This window comes from Tenrec ecaudatus, chromosome 1 (genome assembly GCF_050624435.1).
Source record: "Tenrec ecaudatus isolate mTenEca1 chromosome 1, mTenEca1.hap1, whole genome shotgun sequence".
Classification (NCBI taxonomy): Eukaryota; Metazoa; Chordata; class Mammalia; order Afrosoricida; family Tenrecidae; genus Tenrec; species Tenrec ecaudatus.
This window is the reverse complement of record NC_134530.1, coordinates 19,742,562-19,764,933: the sequence shown is the minus strand read 5'-3', so window position 1 is coordinate 19,764,933 and position 22,372 is coordinate 19,742,562. Positions and strand designations below refer to the sequence as shown.

General features: G+C 38.2%; 2 protein-coding genes across 2 annotated transcripts; both read left to right on the top strand.

Moving 5' to 3' along the window:
* Positions 1-2,343: 2,343 nt before the first annotated feature.
* On the top strand, positions 2,344-3,312 carry LOC142432152 (olfactory receptor-like protein OLF4). Its single transcript, XM_075537264.1, has one exon. The coding sequence runs from the start codon at positions 2,392-2,394 to the stop codon at positions 3,310-3,312; it is 921 nt and encodes a 306-aa protein (XP_075393379.1). The 5' UTR covers positions 2,344-2,391.
* A 16,680-nt stretch (positions 3,313-19,992) lies between these two features.
* LOC142432142 (olfactory receptor 7A10-like) lies at positions 19,993-20,916 on the top strand. Its single transcript, XM_075537255.1, has one exon. The coding sequence runs from the start codon at positions 19,996-19,998 to the stop codon at positions 20,914-20,916; it is 921 nt and encodes a 306-aa protein (XP_075393370.1). The 5' UTR covers positions 19,993-19,995.
* Positions 20,917-22,372: the final 1,456 nt, after the last annotated feature.

Here is a 22,372-nt window from a genome sequence, read left to right as displayed (position 1 = left end):
TTTGTTAGATATTTGTACCCGATTTTGATATTACTCACTGACTTTGAACCTATTCTGACTCATAGAGACCCTATAGCACTGCGTATAACTGTCCCCATAAGTATCCAAGATTTGACTGTCGATGGAGCAGAAAGCCTCATCTTTCTCCCATGCAGTGGCTGGTGATTTTAGACTGCTGATTTTGTTGTTGAAGCTTAATGATAATCCACTATCCCACCAGGACTCCTGGATTTGATATTAGGATACTGCTGGCTTCACAGAATGAATTTGGAAACATTCCCTCAGCTCTTGCTTTCTGAAAGAGATTATAGAGAATTTACAGAATTGCTATTTTAGTAAAGCTTGTAGAATCATTTCACTGGTATATTACATAATTACTGCGTTTAATAACAAAATGCCACCTAAATGAGCTGAATTTTGCAAAAAGAAATGAAATGCTCCTTTAAAAAATTTTTCTTCCATTTTTCAATATATGAGTATTTAATTAATTACTAATATTTTAATACCTCTATAATGTGAGCGTAGGAATTCATTTAGCTCACACATATAAAATATATATCTACTTGGGTAATTCAAGTATTTTTACTTTTCTGGGTATTGTGGGGTTTAGTACTTGGTAATATAACCTTACTTTCCCTGATTCTTACATACTTTGTAATAATCTTCTTTCTTCCCTTGTTGTCAACTTCATTCCTTCTTTCCTCTCAGTAGACTGGCTTTCTATTACATGGCAGAAAATGGCCACAAATAAAATCGGTGCTCAAGGGATTACGGGTTTTTGAAATACCCAAAGACCTGGTTTTTGATTACTGACTCTGAATTCAGTTCTCACAGGAGTTCAAAACTGACCTTTAAAAAAAAAATTAGTGCTCTTTTGTTCTTGAATTGGCTCAGCCTCCATAACACATCATCAGAGGTCAATGTGGAGAGAGCAGGAGCTATTATCAGTAAATGAGATACATGTTGAGCAGACACCTTAACCTGCCCTCTAGAGTCCAAAAGGGGAAATACTATACCACCTAGACTGAGGGAAGAATACTTTTTGCAGAGGGCTGTTCATGTACATTATATTTGTATATACGAATAACACTACATTGGATCACATAGCAATATTGATGCTGTCAGCTGTCACCAAGTCATCTCCAACTCAGGATGGACCCACGTGTGCAGAGTAGAACTGGACTTTGGGATTTTCAAGGCTGTGACCTTTGGGAAGCAGATCACCAGGATTGTCTTTAGATTCCTCTGTGTTGATTGTAAATGCCAAACTCTTAGCTAGTAGTCAAGTGCTTGCTCATTTGCACCGCCTATAGGCTTAGCATAATACAGTAAGATATGCTATAAGGTATTGTGAATAATAATGCATATAAAATAATAAATGGTGTTTAATCTCTTTATTATGGAATCTTCTACAATCTCACAACAATCTGATCTCATATTTACATAATTTTTAAAATTATAATTTCAGTCCAGATTCCTTTGTTGCTCCTCAGTTACTCCATCCACCGTGGTGTCAGAGGGGTGAGGAATAGTCCTCTGTTGGGGGAGCACAGGCACTGTCTCTGTACAACGTGTTCTTCTAGTGACTAGCATCCTAACTGCATTCAGGTTTCTGCTGTAAGCCTCTTTATCACAAGAGATTATACTAAGATGCATTTCTCGTTATCTGTCATTTGCTTATGTCTTACTATAAATTACCTGGTTACAGACCTGACCAGCATTCAAGAAATCACACACATTGACGTTTAATTCATGCACTGCAATTTCCCAATGTACCACAGCTAATCCTGCTGCCTCATTGTGTTTCCAGCTTCCATTTCCTCCTTCCTTCCTAACCCTCTGAATTTTGTTCATGGGAAAATGCTGTACTGTTGAACTTACATATTTCATTCCTGGTTCATGGAGATGGGTTCTATTCCAGACATGAGAGATGTTTTGTATGCTCCATGAGTCCATTGAATCAATTGTCTCTGCATCTCAGTCATTCTTCCTCCCTCTGTAAGGGAAGAGCACAGTAGTAACATCTTCTACTGTTCACATCAAATAAGGGTAAGAATTTTATTTTTTCACTGAGGTTCCAACAATTTTCAAGAACACTTGGCAGAAAATATTTGGTCAAACACATCAGTTGAATGAACAGTCAATGGCTAAAGAATTTGTAGAGAAAAAAATGTTTTAGGGGAAAGATAGTATTAGAAAAAAGGACAACTAGACAGTTTCAGCTGTAAAGACAGTATTGAGCACATGAGATTCAAGAACATGAAAATATAGATATGAATAGGGTTTAAAAGCATAAAATAGAAATGACAGTTTATGCCTTAAACTGTTTTCAACAACTTATGGCATAGTTTGCAATGTTCTTTTCTCTTTCCAAGGAGTTTTATCAGCTACATGGAACCAGGAAACCACACTCAGATTCCAGAATTCATCCTTCTGGGGCTTTCTGAGGAGGCAGAGCTGCAGCCCCTCCTCTTTGGACTGTTCCTCTCTATGTACCTGGTCACCTGCACTGGGAACCTGCTCATCATCCTGGCCATCGCCACAGACCCCCACCTCCACACACCCATGTACTTCTTCCTCTCCAACCTCTCCTTTGCTGACATCTGTTTCACCTCCACCACTGTCCCAAAGATGCTGACGAACATCCAGATACAGAGTACAGTAATTACATATGAAGACTGCATCACTCAGATGTATTTTATCATGCTTTTTTTGGCTTTAGATAACTTCCTCTTGACAGTGATGGCCTATGACCGGTTTGTGGCCATCTGTCACCCACTGCACTACACGGTCATCATGAACCCAAGATTCTGTGGCTTCCTGCTTCTGACCTCCTGGGTATTGTCGCTCCTGGACTCTCTATTAAATGGTTTATTGGTTTTACGACTGTCTTTTTGTACAGAATTGGAAATCTCCCATTTTTTCTGTGAACTTAATCAAGTAATCCAACTTGCATGCTCTGACACCTTCCTCAATGTCTTAGTCATGTATTTAGCAAGTGGACTTCTGGGTGTTATTCCACTCTCTGGGATTCTTTTCTCTTACATGAAGATTGTGTCCTCCATTTTGAAAATTGCATCAGCTGGGGGCAAATATAAAGCCTTTTCCACTTGTGGGTCTCACCTCTCTGTTGTCTCCTTATTCTATGGCACAGCTTTAGGAGTTTATCTTAGTTCTGCTGCTATTGAAAGCTCCAGGGCCACTGCAATAGCCTCAGTGATGTACACTGTAGCCACACCCATGCTGAATCCTTTTATCTACAGTCTGAGAAATAAAGACATAAAGCAAGCCCTACGAAAACTTTTCAGCTGAGGAACGTCCTATATAACAGAAATTCATCTTTAAGATTAGAGAACCATGTTTGAAAAACAAAATTCAAAATAATAAAACTCTGTATTACAGTGTCTTCAGTTCTAAATATATTGATGTTCATAACTCCATGTCCTTAATATTTAAGAAATGAAGAATTGAAGACATAATATGACATTACTACTAGTATTTATTTTAATGAAATCTTCCCTTCTAAGGCTAATTCTTTCAGGGTGACTTCAGCTTTCATCAGGAAATAGATTTTCATCACTAGTCATGGAGGAATAGCATGCAGTTATCCCAAAGGGCCAGTGCTCATTATCATCCTGAACCATTAAAAACCGACACAGAAATTCTATGATTTCTATTTGTGGAAATGTTTTACTTGTGATTACATCTGGCATGAGACCTTCAACACTCCTGGGTTACTTTCTTTACACTGAAGTCCTGTTGAATATGTTATCATTAATTTTGTAAACTTGTTCTTATTAAATTATTTAAGGCACTGGTGGTATGTTCAAGTATTGGAAATATCTTCCAGAACCACACTAGAAATCAGACCAGCTAAGCATGTTCATACCTCTACTATCATCAAAATGAGGTAGAGTCAAGAAGACTAAAGTTATTGACTTCCTGCACATAACTAATCTGCCATCCAGATAGTAGGAATTTTTGTTTGATTGTTAGTTTCAAGACCTCTCTAGACCTCAATTTGTTTAGCAAAGGTACGCGTATCCCTTTTTGGCTTCAATGATACTACTGGAAATTTATCTTAATTGTTTCAAAAGGACCCAGTGTTCTCCAATTATGCTTGACCACAAAATTATGTTCAACAAAACATCTGCCTCACTCTTGTCCTTGAGTCTCTCCCTGCAATCTGATCAGCATGTCAAATAATTACCTGTGAAACTCTTGGTTTTCATGGTCCTGGAAAATACCGTGCCCTATATTTTCTCAGCACACAGGAAGCAGCACTGTTAAGTTTTGGGCTGCTTGAAAGGATGGCATTTTAAACCTAGTCCCTGCTCAGAGGGAGAAAGATGACACTGCTCAGAGGGAGACAATACGCTCCCATTAAGATTACAACTTTGTTTTTTTCCCCCATGTCTTATACTGTCTGATGTCTCTGATCATGTACTTTTCTGTTCTCCATACCCCAGGGAGGTGGTACATGTAGATCATTGTGATTGATTCCCTCTTTCTCACCCACCTTTCCATTACCCTCCTGGTATCTCTGCTCTCATTATTGGTCATGAAGGGTTAATCTGTCCTGGATTCCCCACGTTTCCAGCTCTTATGTGTACCAGTGTAAGGTAGAATTATGAAACATGATAGTGGCGGGAGGAAGCATTAAAACACTAGAGGAAAGTTGTATGTTTCATCAGTGCTATACTGTACCCCGACTAACTCGTCTCCTCCCCATGACCTCTATGAAACGTGATGTCCTGTTGTCTACTGATGACCTCTGGGTCTCCACTACACACTCCCCCTCATTCACAATCATATGATTTTTCATTCTTTGATGCATGATGCCTGATCCCATGGACACTTCATGATCACACAGGCTGGTGTGCTTCTTCCATGTGGACTTTGTTGCTTCTCAGCTAGATGGTCACTTGTTTGTCTTCATGCCTTTAAGATTCCACATGTTATATATTTTTTACAGCTGGGCACCACCAGGTTTCCTCACTACATTTGCTTATGCACCTGCTTTGCCTTTAGCGATCATGTCAGGAAGGTGTGCATCTGGAATGCCAAGTGAATAGAACAAAGTGTTCTTGCATTGAGAAGAGTACTTGAGTAGAGGCCCAATGTCCATCTGATAACTTAACACTAAACCGATAAATATATGCATATTGGTCTATTTCCTGATGGTCATGTATAAATATATTTACATATGTACATGCCTGTATTTAGACATCTATAAATGCTTCTTTTCTACTATGCAGGGAGGGTGGGGGAGAGAAGATAAAAATGAGCAGCTCATACCAAAGGCTCAAGTAGAAAGAAAATGTTTTGAGAATGATGATGGCAACAAATGTACAAATGTGCTTGACACATGGATGGATGTATGGATTGTGATAAGAGTTGTATGGGCTCCCAATGAAATGATGTATATATAAAAAATTACAGCTTTGTAAACTCCATCATGGAGTTCAATCCCATGAGTCCGACTCACTTGATAGCTGGGTAGTGAGTTGGTCATATGGGAATGCTGAGTGTCATCCTTACTATTCCTCCAGTGGAAATTGTAGACTCAATTCAAAACCCACTGCCATAGTGTCCACCTCACAATACACAGACAGTGATGAGTAACTTCCCCAGAGCATGTCTGAAGCTTTGCATCATTACAGAGAGGGAGGTTGTAACATTATTAAACCAGGTAGCAGGTAGTAGATTTGAAACTACTTTTAGTTACCAGCCTAGCACTTTAATCAGGAGAATGCCAAAGTTACTTTTATTGTGAGTGAATAAGTTGATTGTATACAAACTTCCTTAAGATTTTTTCATGTTTAAAAAATCATTATAGTGGGAGCTCTTACAGCTTTTATCACAATGCATACATGCATCCTTTGTGTCAAGCACATTTGAAAATATGTTGCTGTCATAGCTTTCAAACCGTATCTTTCTTCATGAGCCCTTGCTATCAGCTCATTTCCCCCCTCCTCCCTCCATTCTGAAATCTTGTTAATTTATAACCTTTTTGATATGTCTTACACCAAACACTGTCTCCCTTCACCCTCTTTTCTGTTGTTCATTCTCATGCATGGGTTTTTTTTTTTGGTTTTTTTTTGTAGACCCATTGAGATCGGTTCCTCCTATTTTCCCGCATCTTAACCTTACCTTCCTGGAATCACTATTTTCATTATTGGTCCTGAGGGTTTTATCTCTCCTGCATTCCCTATGCTTTGAGCTCTTATCTGTACCAGTGTACATGCTGTGGTCTAGTCTGATATGTAAGGTTGAATTGGGTTCATGATAGTGGGTTGGAGGGAAGCATTAAAGAACTAGAGGAAAGTTGTATGTTTCATCGGTGCTATACTACACCATGACTGGATCATCAATTCATTGTGACTCTTCTGTAAGCCATTGACCAGTGTCTACAGATTGGCCTTGGTTCTCAACTCCATGTTCCCCCTCATTTTCATGTTTACATTCTTATATATATATAATTAGTTCATGATTTCTTTATATTGGATGCTTTGGGGAGGAGGAAGGATTTGATTTTTAAAAAATCCTCGCTACCATGGAGTCAGTACCAGCTCAGCAGTTCTATAGGACAGGATTAAATTGCATCCACAACTTCTCAACCCTGGAATTCTCTACAGGAGTAGAAAGTCCCAGCTTTCTCCTGTGGAGCAGCTGGTGCTTTCGAAGGGTCCACCTTGAGGAGAACAGTTCAACTCCGCCAGACATTCTTAGATAATCCTCTTTTAAGGACAAATAATACTGTGGTGAAATATATAACATAAAATAAACCATTTAAAACATTGTGAAAACCACTCCCTGTGATAACATCAAGTCTTGCAGCTTGGATCATCAACTGATTTTTAAAAATTTACAAAGCTCATTTCCACTGATGCATTTGTAGCCTTTTAATGTCCCTGCCATCACTTCTGTCATTTCCTCCTGTGTTCCCATTTCCATTCCTCCTTCTCTGTGAGCCCTTCTTATTTTAAGATCTTAAATTGTTAGTTATTCTAATATAGAGCGACTTTATTTCCAGGTCTTATGGGTCGCTAAGGGCTATAATCTTGGTGGTATCACCAGTCTCTATACAACCAATAAGCCTTATAATTTGAGTTCTGTTCCACATTATTCTCCCACTTCTGTAGTAATTTACAGAATGTATAATTTATGTAAATACCTTCTAGGGTGGGCATTTTCAGAGTAGTTGGCATTGGTATCAGGAAACCATCCTACTCTCAAGAGAATGGAGACTAATATTTTCATGGTCCCTTTGTCCACTGGTCTGTTTCCTTGTGTTTTTCAGTTTTCATTACTTTTATTTTCTCCGGATGAAAAGAGACAAATATTGCACATGATAGGCCCGCTTAGTACCAAATTGGAACAGAGAACATTGTCATTGGTAACTATGCTATGCCAGCTGACCTAGGTGAGTCCAAGACGATGGTTCTGATCCCCCAGGCTCAGGTACTCCCTTACTCAAGGTGTTTGCTTATGTCTAAGACCTTTCAAAAATTTAACTCCTTTCATGTCCCTATATGTTTCATCAAAGAAGGAAAGTCTTTGTCCATCAGATAACCCCCCATTCTAGTAATTAAAATTAAACGGAGCGCGTGCTTGGTGTGTTTATGATAGTAATCACCCGGATTCATTTACGGAGTGAAAGTATGGGAAATGCAGCAATGAAAACAATGTTCCAGTGTTACTTGTGACGTGTTCCACAGAGACTATAGATGAGAGAGGTCAATAGTGAGAGATTAGAGGAGGACTGGGTGGTTGGAATTTTAAAAAGTATATTGAATATTTATAGATACATGTGTAACAATGGTAAATACACTTAAATACATATTTGTGTTAAATCTATAAGTCTTCATGGTACACTCCAAGACTCCCAGACCACTCAACAAGCACCCATACTTCACTACTATTTCAGAATGTATTTTTATGTAAAGGAGAAAAGGAATTTACTGTTATTTCTTGTAACTGAACATGCTCTCTTAATATGACAGCCAAATTTGACAAATGGTTGTTTCATCAATACTTTTTAAAATACTATTCCATTAAAATCAATTGGACTTTTTCACTTATACTGGATTTTCAGTTAACCATCCTGGAAAATGCTGACTCCCCAGGAATGCTTTCCTCACTTGTTCTAAATGCTGGCCTATGATGTTATTCACAAAGTATCACATGTTCATGTCACCACCCATCTCAACTGAAGAGAAGATGGTGGCAGGAAAATTTTCTCCATAATCTTAATTTCTGCATAATAACTTACTTTTTAAAAGACTTTTAAAAATCTTCAAATCATTTTATTAGGGTGCTTACAGATCTTATCAGAATCCATCCATCCATCGATTTTGTCAGGCTCATCTGTACATATGTGGCCATCATAATTTTTGAAACATTTTCTTTCTACTTGAGCCTTTGATATCACCTCCTCCTTCCTCCAACTCCTCCTTCATGAACCCTTGATACTTGGTTAGTGCCCCCGCCCCATGTATTACACTGACCAATGTCTCCCTTCACTCACCTTTCTGTTATCCATCTCCCTAGGGAGAGGTTAAATGTAGATCATTGTGAAGACGTTCCCCCTTTCTCTCCCCACCTTCCCCTTAATCTCTTGGTATCTCTATTCTCATTATCTCAGTAACTTGAGCCCTTGATATCAGCTCCTCTTTTTACCTTTCCTCACCCCTCAGATTCTTGTGATGCCTTGATAAATTAGTATGTTTATATCTTACACCATCTCTATCTCCCTCCCTTTGCAGTGTCATCCCTCCTCATATCCCCACCTTCTCCGTACTCTCTTGGTATCCTTACTCCCATGTCTGTTTTCAAGGAATTTATCTGATCTGGCTTCTGTGTGTCCTGAGGTCTTATATGTACCTGTGTGCACTAGCCCTCAGTGAAAGGCAGGATTGGGGTCATGATACAGGGGGAGAGGAAGCTTCATGGAGTCATAGGAACATTGAGTGTTTCATTGGTGCTATACTGCACCCTGGTTGACACATCCATTCCTTGCAGCCCTTCTGTGAGGGGATGTCCCATTGTCTACAGATGGGTTTTGGGTCTCTGCTCCAAGTCCCTTCGTTCTCAGTAATGTTTGTTTGTTTGTTTGACTTGGGTATTGTGATGACTGTTACCTTATAATTGATGAAAAATGAAAGCAAGGAATGGAGAGTGAAGCCTGAGGGTGACCAGGTAGGCAACAGTTGGATAACAGAGATTCTCATAGTTTTTCTGCAGGAAGGGCAATTCTGAAATTAGTGGAGGGTCAATGTAGAGTTTATATCAGTGGATGTCTACCCTCAGACTTGCCCTGTGGAGACATTGCCTTGATGAAAGTGAAGAACACACTATTGCTCTTGTGAAAACCCTAGAGAGATGAAGAGTGGAAAAAGCAGATTAGAAGTAGGTGATGAATGTGTGAAGTTTTGAATTTTAATGCATCCAATAACTCATGGAGTACGTCAGACAACTTGATATTTTAATTTAATTATTTAAGGTTTTAACTCTCCTTTAAAATGGGCATCAGAATTTGGGTTTAGGAGATGAAGGATATGATGGTTAAAGCTGTGGGTTTCCTTATCGAAGGCAGGTAGTGAGCTCTGGATGAAGCTCACAGCTTGTTGTTTCCCATGAACTAAGTTAAAATGTTATTTTACTGAACTTTGGTGTTTGAATAATTATTCTTCTTGTTGTTGTTATAGAAAAATTACAAGTACAGTAAAGATTTGTCCCACAAACCTCACACTTAGATGCATATCATTATCATTTTTATACAGATTTGCAGATTACCCATTTACACCAATTTGAGGCTCAGTATAAAACCATATGATTGTTGTGATGTTTTGTGGTGTGGTGTGATATAATATTATATACAAAAGTAGTAAACCAAGTATAAGATCCCATACCATCAAGTCTCCTGCAACTTCACAATACTATGGTCTCCTGTGTTCACTTTAAACCACCTCAATCCAGCTTCCTTTTAGCGCTTTACTTAAAACTTTCACCTTTGTTGCTGTCAGATGGTATGAGGCATACTCCTGTCTTGGGGACTTTGCACTGTCTGTATCTCTTCCTCAAATGTTTTTTCTCATGACGATCATCTTATCTGCCCTCAGATTCCCTGCAAGAAGACTCCTTATCAGAAGTTATTATGCAAAGAAGCATTTCTGCTTTACTCTAACTTACTGACTTCTAACTGTGAAGATTATGGACCTGTCTAAATACTATGATTCACACACATTGTGATGTAACTTATCCACTGCAATCAGCCCATTTTTGCAACAACTCTGCCAATCCTTTTGTCATTGTCCCTCTACTTTACCAAGTATGATGTCTTTTTCCAGGAACTGGTCTTTCCTGCTAACATGTCCAAAGTACATGAGATGAATATAAAGTGAGCATATCAGGTTGTGGTTGAAGAGGTGAGTGAGCTCACAGTCAGTAAGTCAGATGACATGTCATAGAGCAGGCCACTGATGGCACCCAGGATCAGCAGGCAATATGGCAAACTATTGCCTTGGGTCCAAAGAACCAGAGGCTGATGAACCAGATGTGTGATGCTGGCCCTGAAAGAAGGATCAAGGTTCACCATCAGGTCCACTTATATAGAAATTAAGTTACAACATGAAGAAATTGTCTTTCAATTACATCAGACCACTCTCAGTCTCTTCCACCATATTCCTGGCATTTTGTCATATTTTGGTGGTTTGCTAGGACTACAGATTCCAGAGGGATGATGTTACATCCATTCTATGAATAAATGTATAGAAGAACATTTCCACTATCTTGAACTACAGTGTTGCATCTTTCCTAATGTCTATATGCCTGGAAGGAACTCCAATGAATGCAAATAATATCCAAATTTACATACCAACCACTGTAACTACTGATGGAGAAAATGAAGAGCTCTACTAATTTCTTTGGTCTGAAATTGATTAATCATGAAATCAAGATTCATGATAATTTTGGGTATGTGGAATGCAAAAGTTGAAAACAAAGAGGAAGATAAAAAAGTTATATTATATGGTCTTTGTGATAGAGGTGAAGTTAGAAAGCATGCAAGGGTTTTGATAGACTGATTGTTTATTCATTGCAGTGGTACACATCAACCTAGTCAAATGTAATACACAGGAATCAAATCGACACTATCCTCCAGGCCAGATGATGGAGAAGGTCAATGCTGTCATCCTAAATGAAGTCCTGGGCTGACCGTGGAATAGATCACCAATTGCTCATATGTAAGTTCATAAGGAAGCTGAAGAAAATTTAAACAAGCCCACAAAATTCAAAATGCAATCTCGAACTTGTATATACCACATGATTTAGAGAACATCTCAAGAACAGTTTTGACATAGTGAACACTAATGACAGAGATCTGGTAAGCTGTAGGATAACATCAGCAATGTCATGCATGAAGAAATTAACAAGTTATCATAAAGTAGTGTGTTAGGCATGGTTCCCTGATCTTATTTACAGATAAGAGGACTCTGCTGACACTGAGGTTAAACACTCATCTGGGTGCTAGAATGCATTCTCAGTAGAAACAAGACCCATGATATCTTGATACCTATAGCTATCTATTTATCCACCTATCTATGTATCTATGTATCTATATCACACTTTCCCAAGAAATTCCCTTTATATATACTATTTTTTCCTATCTATAGCTCTGTATCTCTATATATAGATAGGTGGAGAAATTAGTAAGCACAATCTGGCTCAAATCCATGGGACAGATGTTAAACTGGATTCGTAACATGACCCAGTAACTGCCATTGTTGGCAAACCAGGAAGCAAGAAGACCACCAGCAGAATGACCACAGGCTGGTATACATAGGGGCAGGAAAATTCAAGTTCAGCAGGTCAGGCTTCTGCCTGCTGAGTAAAAAATCCAAGGTTTGCATTAATTATAGTAGGCCAATAATAGCTCCCGGATTGGGAGGCAAAATGGCAGGCCATTGGCTCAAGGCCAAAACACCAGAGTCAATGAGACAGATGTAGGATCCAGATCCAAAAAGGAGTAAGTGGCAAGTCTACCTACAAAGTCTGCTTATATAAGGGTAGGTCACACCCCTGAGGAAACTCTTTCAATTACAGCAGAGCTATGATCTGCGTGATGACGCTGTCTCCTCCCTATATCCTCTTACATCTGCTTTACTATTCACAGGAAATACCATCATGGAGTTGTAGATGTTAGGTCACATCAGGGGCAAACACCAATTGCTATACTACTAAGGATCCTGATGCAACCACGTTGACACAAAACCTGATTAACACATTACCAACCTAAATTTCAGTGGGCTTGAGGTCTCAAGTCACCAGGTACTCTATGAGAGAAATAATTGACATTTTTATTAGTAAAGATTACAGCCTGCGGAACATTTGTGGAATTCTGGTCTACCCTCCAGGGTCACTGAGTAAGAATTGACTCCTCAGCAGTGAGTTGGATAGTGATTTCTTACCCACTAGGCATAAATTATCAAGAATCACCCATTCTGTATGATGTAATGCTGCTTCATGGTTTTTCAATGACTGAACAGGCATATAGTGTATGTCCAGGCCACTTCGTGTTTATCTGTTGATGAACATTTGGTTTGTTTCTACCAGTTAGTACTTGTGAATACTGTTTTTGTAAGCATTCATATACCACTGTTTGTTTAAATACCTATAGTACCTACCAGTCAAATTGCTGGTCACTTGCTGCACCTAGGAGTAGCATTTGGAAGAACCAAGGATCTGTTCTTTACAATACTTGCACCCTTTCCCCACCAGCAATATGTGAAAGCTATAGGTGAGTGTTGGAAAAATGGGGGTCAAAGTTTGATTAACTATTAATTCAAATGTTCCACGGACTTTTTGAAGCACCCTAATAATCACGAATCTATAAAATCATAAAAAATAAAAAAAATCATGGAATAGAAAGAAACACAGTATTTGATGCACTGGATATTTCTGTATAAATACTGAGCATCCTGTAATATTAGACCTTTTATTCAGGCTCTGTGGTGGTTCCCATCCACTATTTATCATCCTGTGGACTTATCAGGAGGGTATGACTTTCATTGACGTGAATAGGCCAAACCAGAACAGTGTGGTGTGTAGTTCAACTGTAAAAAGTACAAAAACTCCCTAAAGCAGATACCACTCAGGCCAGAGGAGCCTCTTCCCTGCAACACTTCTTCCACTCCCCGTCCTCCATCTATTGCCTTAAGGGGCTCCTCCTTAGAAAGATTTCCCTTCTTCTCTCCTCATGTCTTCAACTAGAGTGGATCCTTCTGCAATACACATGCAAACCTCTTTGTGCTTTCTTTCCTCTTTATTTTTAACTGTTTTATTGTCGGTTCTTACAGCTCTTATCGCAATCCATACATCCATCATTGTATCAAGCACATTTGTATATATGTTGCCATTAACATTTTCAAAACATTGTCTTTCAACTTGAGCCCTTGCTATCAGCTCCTCATTTTCTCATTCTCTCACCCTCCTTCTCTCCTGAACCCTTCATAATTTATTTTAAAACAATTACTATATCAATATATTCATGGGTTATATTCCCCATGCCTTTCCCCAACTGTATCTCTATTCAACCTCTTTTATGTCGTTCCTCCCCTCCCTCACGAAGAGGTTACATGTTGACAAATTGTGATCTGTTCCACCTGATTCCCCTCCATCATCCCCTCACACTCCTGTTATCCCTATTTTACTTTGTACTTTCCATTCACAGAACAGAAAGCAACCAAATGAACAGATTCCCTTTCAGATAACACTTAGCATATCACAGGTGTCATTGATTTTAATTAGCAAATCAGTCTCATAAATAATAACATAAAATGCTGAATATATTGATATAGTATTTGTATTGTTATTGTGCTATATTAGGTATCATATTATATTATGAAATATAATGTCAATATTATGTATGAACCATCTTATGGATATTGTGACATTTGGGCTTTTTATTTATTTTGACCTGTAGATAAGTAGACACTCACTGAGAATATCCTATCATCTTAGTTCCCTTCTTACATCCCTACCTACAGTGATGGCATTCCATTCACTCAGAGTCTACTGTCAATAGAAGACATGGTAAAAATACAGTAGTGAGGCTGGTGGGACTCTATGTGATCATAAAATCCTGGTATCTTGGTAAACGATGTACAGCTGTGATCTTTAGGTCTTTGGAGAAGGAAATGCATCTCAGAGTGATCATTAAAAATTACCCTGCATGCTGGAGACACACCACAATAGAGATGACCGCCTTCTGGGAAGAAGTTGTCCAGTGGGATAAAGCTGTACACTGAGCTCCTCATTGTCTCCCAGGGGTCAAACTGGCACACGTTTGAATTTTGTTCTCTTAGTTCCAGCGAAACAAAATTCCAGGGAATGTAAGACAAAAGAATACTTCATTAATGAGGCACAAGGGATTTCATCCACTAGAGTCAAAGGACTGTAAATACTTGCTCTACACTGACCAAGATCTACTTGATTCATCTATGTGATAAGAAAACATAATTGTATCTTCCAGAAACCTCATGAGTGGGTCCATCTCCATGTTTTACCTGGGGGCACAACCTCTGACTTTAGCAGTGGCACATGGGAGAAGCAGCACTGGTGAAGTATTCTCTGGATGAACTACAACATCATCGCAGATGCCTGGAGATTGGTAATGTGTGATGGCCTTTTCTTATTGGTAGTATCTGTAGGCGTATCAACAGGTATAACAAATAAAAGAAAGTTTAATGGATAATGTCCTGATAAGTTAGAGTCTCTGACCCCAGAGACTGGTTCTGGTTACATGACAATGTCTTTTTTCTCTGATCTGTCTTCCCTGGTGCTGGCTCTCATTCCTGCCACCTCCTTCTCTCAGCAGCCTTACTTGCTTCACTGCATTAACGTGTCTGTTAACCTCATTCAACTATTTGTTCACATAGTCACTCACAGAACTCTTATTTAGCATTAAATTTTAGCCTAGACACAAAGAAACAATTAGACACTTTTCCTTATTGCAAGTATCTGACATTCTCCATAAGGTAACAGACGGTAAGTGCGTGCTTATTCCGGCTCTGCAATCCTACTGAAATGGATCATATTGTTGTTGCCCTTCCTGGGGACATTTAGGGAAAGTTTCACAGAGAGATGATGGTCACACTGAGCTTTGAAGGAGGAGGCAGGAGGGGAGTAACGTTGGGATTATTAAAACCATAAGGTATGCACTCAGTATTGCTTATAATCATTAATACCTGATGAACAAGGAAAGCAAGGAATAGAAAGTAAAGCATGAGGGTGGACAGGTAGGCAGCAGCCATGTAACACACAACTTTATATGTTTCCTAAGGATGGACAATACTAAAATTAGAGGAGAGGTAAGGCAGAATTGGCAGCACAGTCCGTCTGCAGTCAGACTTGCCTTGGAGACGTTGCTCTGTCCATGTGCAGAGCAGACTACTGCTCCTAGGAAACCTGTAGAGAGATGAAGAGTGGAAAAAGCACAGTAGAAGTGGGAGATGAATCTGTGATGTTTGTAAGTATAATGCATTCCCAAATCCACTAAGTAATACAACTCAGCTTGGCATTTCAATTTACTTATTTTTTTAAAAAGTTATTTATTTTTATCTCTTCTATAAAATTGGCATCAGAATTTGGGTTTAAGAGATGCAGAATATGTGATGTATAGCTTTGATTTTTCTAGTCTAAGGCAGGTAGTAAACTCTGGGTCAATTTATAGCTTGTTGTCTTCAAGGTATTTGCATTGGATTCATTTTAAAATTTGTACTTGACTTTACTCTTTCAGCAGTTTTATTAATACTAATTTATTGTGATGTATTTTTTTTAAATAAACGTGTTAAGACCCAATGCAGACATCATGCCATTCTATAGTTCAATCACATCAAACAATGCTGTATATTATCAGCTGCAAAACAGATTTTACCTTCTTGTGCTTCTTGATATCAGCTCCCTCTTATTTTATCCCTGCCCCCATTTGATGCCCTGCCATCCCCGGCAGGAAATGTTTTTCTAGTTATTTTTCTGACCATAATTAAGATACAGGAATAACCTGGTTATTCAACAGAGTATTGAAGAAATAACCACAGTAGATTAAAATAATAATTTGTCTTCAATGGTTAAAATCTTGTCATTAGAGCTCTCTACTAGGTGCACATTCTGGTTGTTAATATTTTAATTGTTTTCTATTTTTATTCATATTGGGATTTATCTCTGTTGTATTTTGTCTCTTGGTAACTCTCTTGACTCTTAGTGATGTATTTTCTTATGTTCTTGGTGACATGCAACCCAGCATGGTTGAAACTCTAGAGATAATAGGTTTGTTTGTTTTATTTAATAGAAAAATTACAAATGTAGTAAAGATATTTCCCATAAAGCTTTCACTTAGATGCCTATTATTATCTCTATCCAGAATTCTGCATTAATTTGTCGGACTTCTTGGACTCCTGTGGCTGTGACAGGTACCTTGATATTTTTTCTTGTTTGATGGCCATGCAAGTATTGTCATGTGTTGGTTAACTAGTTTGTAAAATGTCTCTCACTTGGTATTTGTTTGATGTTTAGTCTCATGGGAAGATTCGAATTATGGAGTTTAAATTTTGTTTTCTTGGTTTATTGGAAGAAGAACACAAGGGTTAAATATGAACTTCATCTGTCAGTTTTTCAATAGCTATACACTGGTTTAGATCTTGATTGAAAGTGTATTAAACATATAAATCTAGTTGGAAAGATCTTACAATTCACAGTATTAGTGACCTTTCCAATTCATGAACAGAGGGGATCTGTGGATTTGGTCCTTTCATTTCACTCATTGGTATTATGCAGTTTTAGACCATTGATTTTGTTTGCATTTTGATCTTTTATTGCCATGGCCTCCCAATTTCATTTTGATAGATCGCTTGTCATTATTGTTTCGTGGAAATGTACTTGAGGGTTTATCTTTATTTTTTAAGCTACCATTTTTCTCTCCTTATCAGTTTTAGTATTTTTCTGTTTGTGGCTGTTTGTTTGGGTGTTCTACTTCGACAGAGTTGTATTCTGTGAACAAAGACAGCTTTATTTCTACCTTCCCAGTCTGTGTGGTTTGTATTTTTTAAGTTTGTGTTTTTGTGTTTTTTAGGACTTGCATTTAAATAAGAGGGTTAAGAGGGGCTATCCTTGCCCTGTTATGAATCCAAGGGGGGGAAAATCTAAATTGTCACCATTAAACATGACCCTAGTGGTAAGTTTCATAGATGTACTCTATCAAACCAATTTTTTAAACTTTTTTTCAACTTTTCCAGAGAGGATTAAAATGTAAGTAATAATTTTGAATGCTATCAAATGCTTATTGTGATTTGACTTATGACTTCTTTTTCTTTAGTAGATGTTTACTTTATCTACATTTAGGTTTTTAACTAGTTGATATAGGATATTACATAAACTGATTTTCAAATTTTGTACCACTCTCTCATTGCTGGAATAAATACCACTTAGTTGTAGTATATTATACATGTCATACACAGTTGGATTCCACTATTTAGTATTTTGTTGACGAATATTTCATTTTCATGGATAATATTAATGGTAGTCTTCCTTTGTTAGATATTTGTACCTGGTTTTGATATTACTCACTGACTTTGAATCTATTCTGACTCATAGAGACCCTTTAGGACAGAGTATAATTGTCCCCATGAGGTCCCAAGACTTTTACTGTCCATGGAGTAGAAAGCCTCATCTTTCTCCCATGCAGTGGCTGGTGATTTCAGACTGCTGATCTTGTTGTTGAAGCTTAATGATAATTCACTATCCCTCCAGGATTCCTGGATTTGATATTAGCGTACTGCTGACTTCACAGAATGAATTTGGAAACATTCCCTCAGCTCTTGTTTTCTGAAAGAGATTATAGAGAATTTATAGAGTTGCTATTTTTGTAAAGCTTATAGATTCATTTTACATGTATATTAAATAATCACTGCATTTAACATCAAAATGCCTCCTAAATGAAGTGAATTTTGGAAAAGCAATGAAATGTTCCTTTTTAAAAAGTTTCGTCCATTTTTATATATAAGAGTATTTAAATTAATTACTAATATTTTATTATCTCCATAATGTAGTGGAGGAATTCACTTAGATCACACATGTAAATATGTTTCTACTTTGGTAATTCAAGTATTTTTACTTTTCTGGGTATTGTGGGGCTTAGAACTTGGTAATATAACCTTACTTTTCCTGATTCTTGCATACTTTGTAATAATCTCCTTTCTTCTCCTGTTGTCTACTTCATTCCTTCTTTCCTCTCAGTAGACTGGCTTTCTATTACATGGCTAAAAATGGCCACAAATAAAATCTGTGCCCAAGGGATTCCTGGTTTTTTAAATACCCAAAGACCTGGTTTTGGATTACTGACTCTCAATTCAGTTCTCACAGGAGAGCAAAACAGACTTTTTTTAAGTGCTGTTTTATTCTTGAATTGGCTCAGCCTCCATAACACAGCATCATAGATGAATGTGGAGAGAGCAGGAGCAGTTACCAGTACATGAGATGCACTTTGAGCAGATACCTTAACCTGTCACCTACAGTCCAAAAAGGGAAATATTATACCGCCTAGAAATGGAGAGAAGAGCAAATTTTGTGAAACGCTGAATTATATACTATTCATGTACATTATATTAGTATATACAAATAACACTACAGTGCATGGCATAACAATATTGATGCTGTCACGTGTCACCAAGTCAACCCCAACTCTGAATGAACCCACATGTGCAGAGTAGAACTGGGCTTTGGGATTTTCAAGGCTGTGACCTTTGGGAAGCAGATCACCGGGCTTGCCTTTAGATTCCTCCATATTGATTGTAAATGCCAAACGTTAACTAGTAGTCAAGTGCTTGCTCATTGGTACCACATAGCAGCTCAGTAAAATGCATTAGGATATGATATAATGTGGTGTGTTATAATAATGCATATAAAAATTATAAATGATGTTTATGTTCTTTGTCATGGAGTCTTCTATAACCTCACAAAAATCTGATCCCATATTCCCATCACTTTTAACCACAACTTCAGTCCAGATTCCTTTGTTGCCCCTCAGGTACACCATCCACCGTGGTGTCAGAGGGGTGAGGAATAGTCCTGTGTCGGGGGGAGCACAGGCGCTGTCTCTGTACAACGTGTTCTTCTCATGATTAGCACCCTAACTGCATTCAGGTTTCTGCTGTAAGCCTCTGTATCACAAGTGATTATACTAAGAAGCATTTCTTTTTACTCTGTAACTTGCTTATGTCTTTCTGTGAATTAAATGATTTACAAACTTGAACCAATATTCAAGAAATAATACACATTCTGTAATAACTCGTCAACTACAATTCCCCGATGTATGGTAGATCATCCCTCTAACGCCTTATGTTTCCTGTTTCCATTCTTCCTTCCTCCATAACACTCTGAATTCTGTTCCTGGCAAGTGATGTCCACTTGAACATACATAGTTGATTACTGGTACTTGGATGGGAGTTCTGTTCTAGACATGACTGCTGTTTGCATGTTCCATGTGTCCTTTGCATCAATTGTCTTTGCATTTCCAATACTCTTCCAACCTGTGTGAAGGAAGAGCGCAATATTTGCATCTTATGCTGTTCACATCAAATAAGAGTAAGAATTTTTATTTTTTTCACTGATATTTCCACAACTTTCAAGAAGACTTAGCATAAAATATTTGGTGAAACACATTTGTCAAATGAACAATCAAAATCTTAAGGAATTTTTAGAGAAATATAAAGTTTTAGGGAAAAGATGGTATTAGAAGAAAGGACAACTAGACAGTTTGAGCATCAAAGAGAATATTGAGCACATGAGATGCAAGAACAAGAGATATACAGATAAGAATAGGGATTAATTAATTGATTGTTTTAAATTGAAATGACAGTACATCCTTAAACTGTTGTTAAGAGCTTATGGCAGAGTTTGCAATGCTCTTGTCTCTCACCCAGTAGTTTCATCAGCCACATGGAAGTAGGAAACCAAACTCAGGTTCCAGAATTCATCCTTCTGGGGCTTTCTGAAGAGGCAGACCTGCAGCCCCTCCTCTTTGGACTGTTCCTCTCCATGTACCTGGTCACCTTCACTGGGAACCTGCTCATCATCCTGGCCATCACCACAGACTCCCACCTCCACACACCCATGTACTTCTTCCTCTCCAACCTCTCCTTTACTGACATCTGTTTCACCTCCACCACCGTCCCAAAGATGCTGATGAATATCCAGATGAAGAAGAAAGTAATTACATATGAACACTGTATCACACAGATGTATTTTTTCATGCTTTTTGGGGGATTAGACAACTTCCTGTTGACAGTGATGGCCTATGACCGGTTTGTGGCCATCTGTCACCCACTGCACTATACTGTCATCATGAACCCAAGACTCTGTGGCCTCCTGCTTCTGGCCTCCTTGGTATTATCATTTCTGCAGTCTCTATTAAATAGTTTATTGGTTTTGCCACTGTCTTTTTGTACAGAATTGGAAATCTCCCATTTTTTCTGTGAACTTAATCAGGTCATCCATCTTGCTTGTTCTGACACATTCCTCAATGACTTAATCATGTATTTAGTAAGTGCAGCTCTGGGTGTTATTCCATTCAGTGGGATCCTTTTCTCTTACATCAAGATTGTGTCCTCCATTTTGAAAATATCATCAGCTGAGGGCAAATATAAAGCCTTCTCCACCTGTGGGTCTCACCTCTCTGTGGTCTCCTTGTTCTATGGTACAGCTTTAGGGGTTTATCTTAGTTCTGCTGCTGTTGAAAACTCCAGGGCCACTGCAGTAGCCTCAGTGATGTACACTGTAGCCACACCCATGCTGAATCCTTTTATCTACAGTCTGAGAAATAAAGACATAAAGCAAGCCCTAAGAAAACTTTTCAGCTGAGGAACATCCCATATAACAGAAACAAAATTAAAAATAATAAATATCTGTACTGTGCTTTCCTCAATTCTAAATGTGCTTATCTACATAATTCAGTCTCCTTAATATTTAAGACAGAGTATGAACAATTGAAGACATAATACAAAAATACTTCCAGAGTATTTTCTTTAAAATGTATTTACTTTAATCAAATCTTCATTTCAATGTGAAATTTTTAAGGTACTTCAGCTATACATAAGAAATAGATTTTGTATTACTAGCCATAGAGGAATTGCATACAATTATCACCGGGACCAGTGCTCATTATTATCCTGAGCCATTAAAAACAGGCATAGAATTACTATGATTCTTATTTTGGAAAACATTTTTCTTGTGATTACATCTGTCTTAAACTTTCCACCCACCTGGGTATTTTGTTTATACTGAAGTCCTGTTGAATATATTGAGCATGAAATTTGTAAACCTGTTTTTATGAAATTATTCAAAGCACTAGTGGAATGTTTAAACATTGAAAGTGGCTTCCAGAACCACACTGAAAACCACACCTGCTAAGCACGTTCATATCTCTTCTATCATCAGAAAGATGGTACAATCAAGAAGACTGAAGTTATTGACTACCTATACAGGACTAATCTTCTGCCAGCCAGATAGTAGGGAATTCTGTTGTAATAGATACTTCAATACCATTGTTTTCAAGACCTCTCTAGACCTCCATTTTTTTAACAAAGGTATGCGTATTCCTTCTTGGCTTCAATGATATCACAGGAAATTGGACTTTATTGTTTCAAACTAACACAGTGCTCTCCAATTGTGCTTGATCACAAAATTATCTTCATCAAGGCATTGGCCTCACGTGTGCCCTTGAGTCTCTCCCTGCGATCTCATCATGATCTTAAATAATTACATGTGGAACTGTTAGTTTCATGATCCCTATATTTTCTCTGCACACAGGAAGCAGCTCAGTTGAGTTAAGTTTTGGGTACTTGAAAGGTTAGAGTTTCGAGCCTATTCACTGCTCAGAGGGAGAAATATGAGACAATATGCTCCCGTTTAGATTACAGCGTAATTTTTTTGCATGTTTACACTGTCTGATGTCGCCATTAATCCACTTTTCTATTATCTGTCCTCAAGAGAGGGGGTTTATATGTAAACCATTGTGATCAGTTCTCCCTTTCTCCCCCACATTCCCTTTACCCTCCTGGTATGACTACTCTCTTTGTAGGTCCTGAAGGGTTTATCTGTCCTGGATTCCCTGTGCTTCCAGGTCTTATGTGTACCAGTGTAAGATAGAATTGGGATTATGATAGTGGGGGGAGGAAGCATTAGGGAGCTAGAGTGATGGTATATGTTTAATTGGTGTTATACTGGACCCTAACTGGCTCATCTCCTTCCCATGAGCCATCTGTAAGGGGATAGTCACTTCCCTACAAATGGGTTTTGGGTCTCCCCTCCCCATTCC

Bases quoted from the DNA above. Each gene is read 5' to 3' on its own strand.
- LOC142432152 (XM_075537264.1), top strand. From the start codon at position 2,392: ATGGAACCAGGAAACCACACTCAGATTCCAGAATTCATCCTTCTGGGG.
- LOC142432142 (XM_075537255.1), top strand. From the start codon at position 19,996: ATGGAAGTAGGAAACCAAACTCAGGTTCCAGAATTCATCCTTCTGGGG.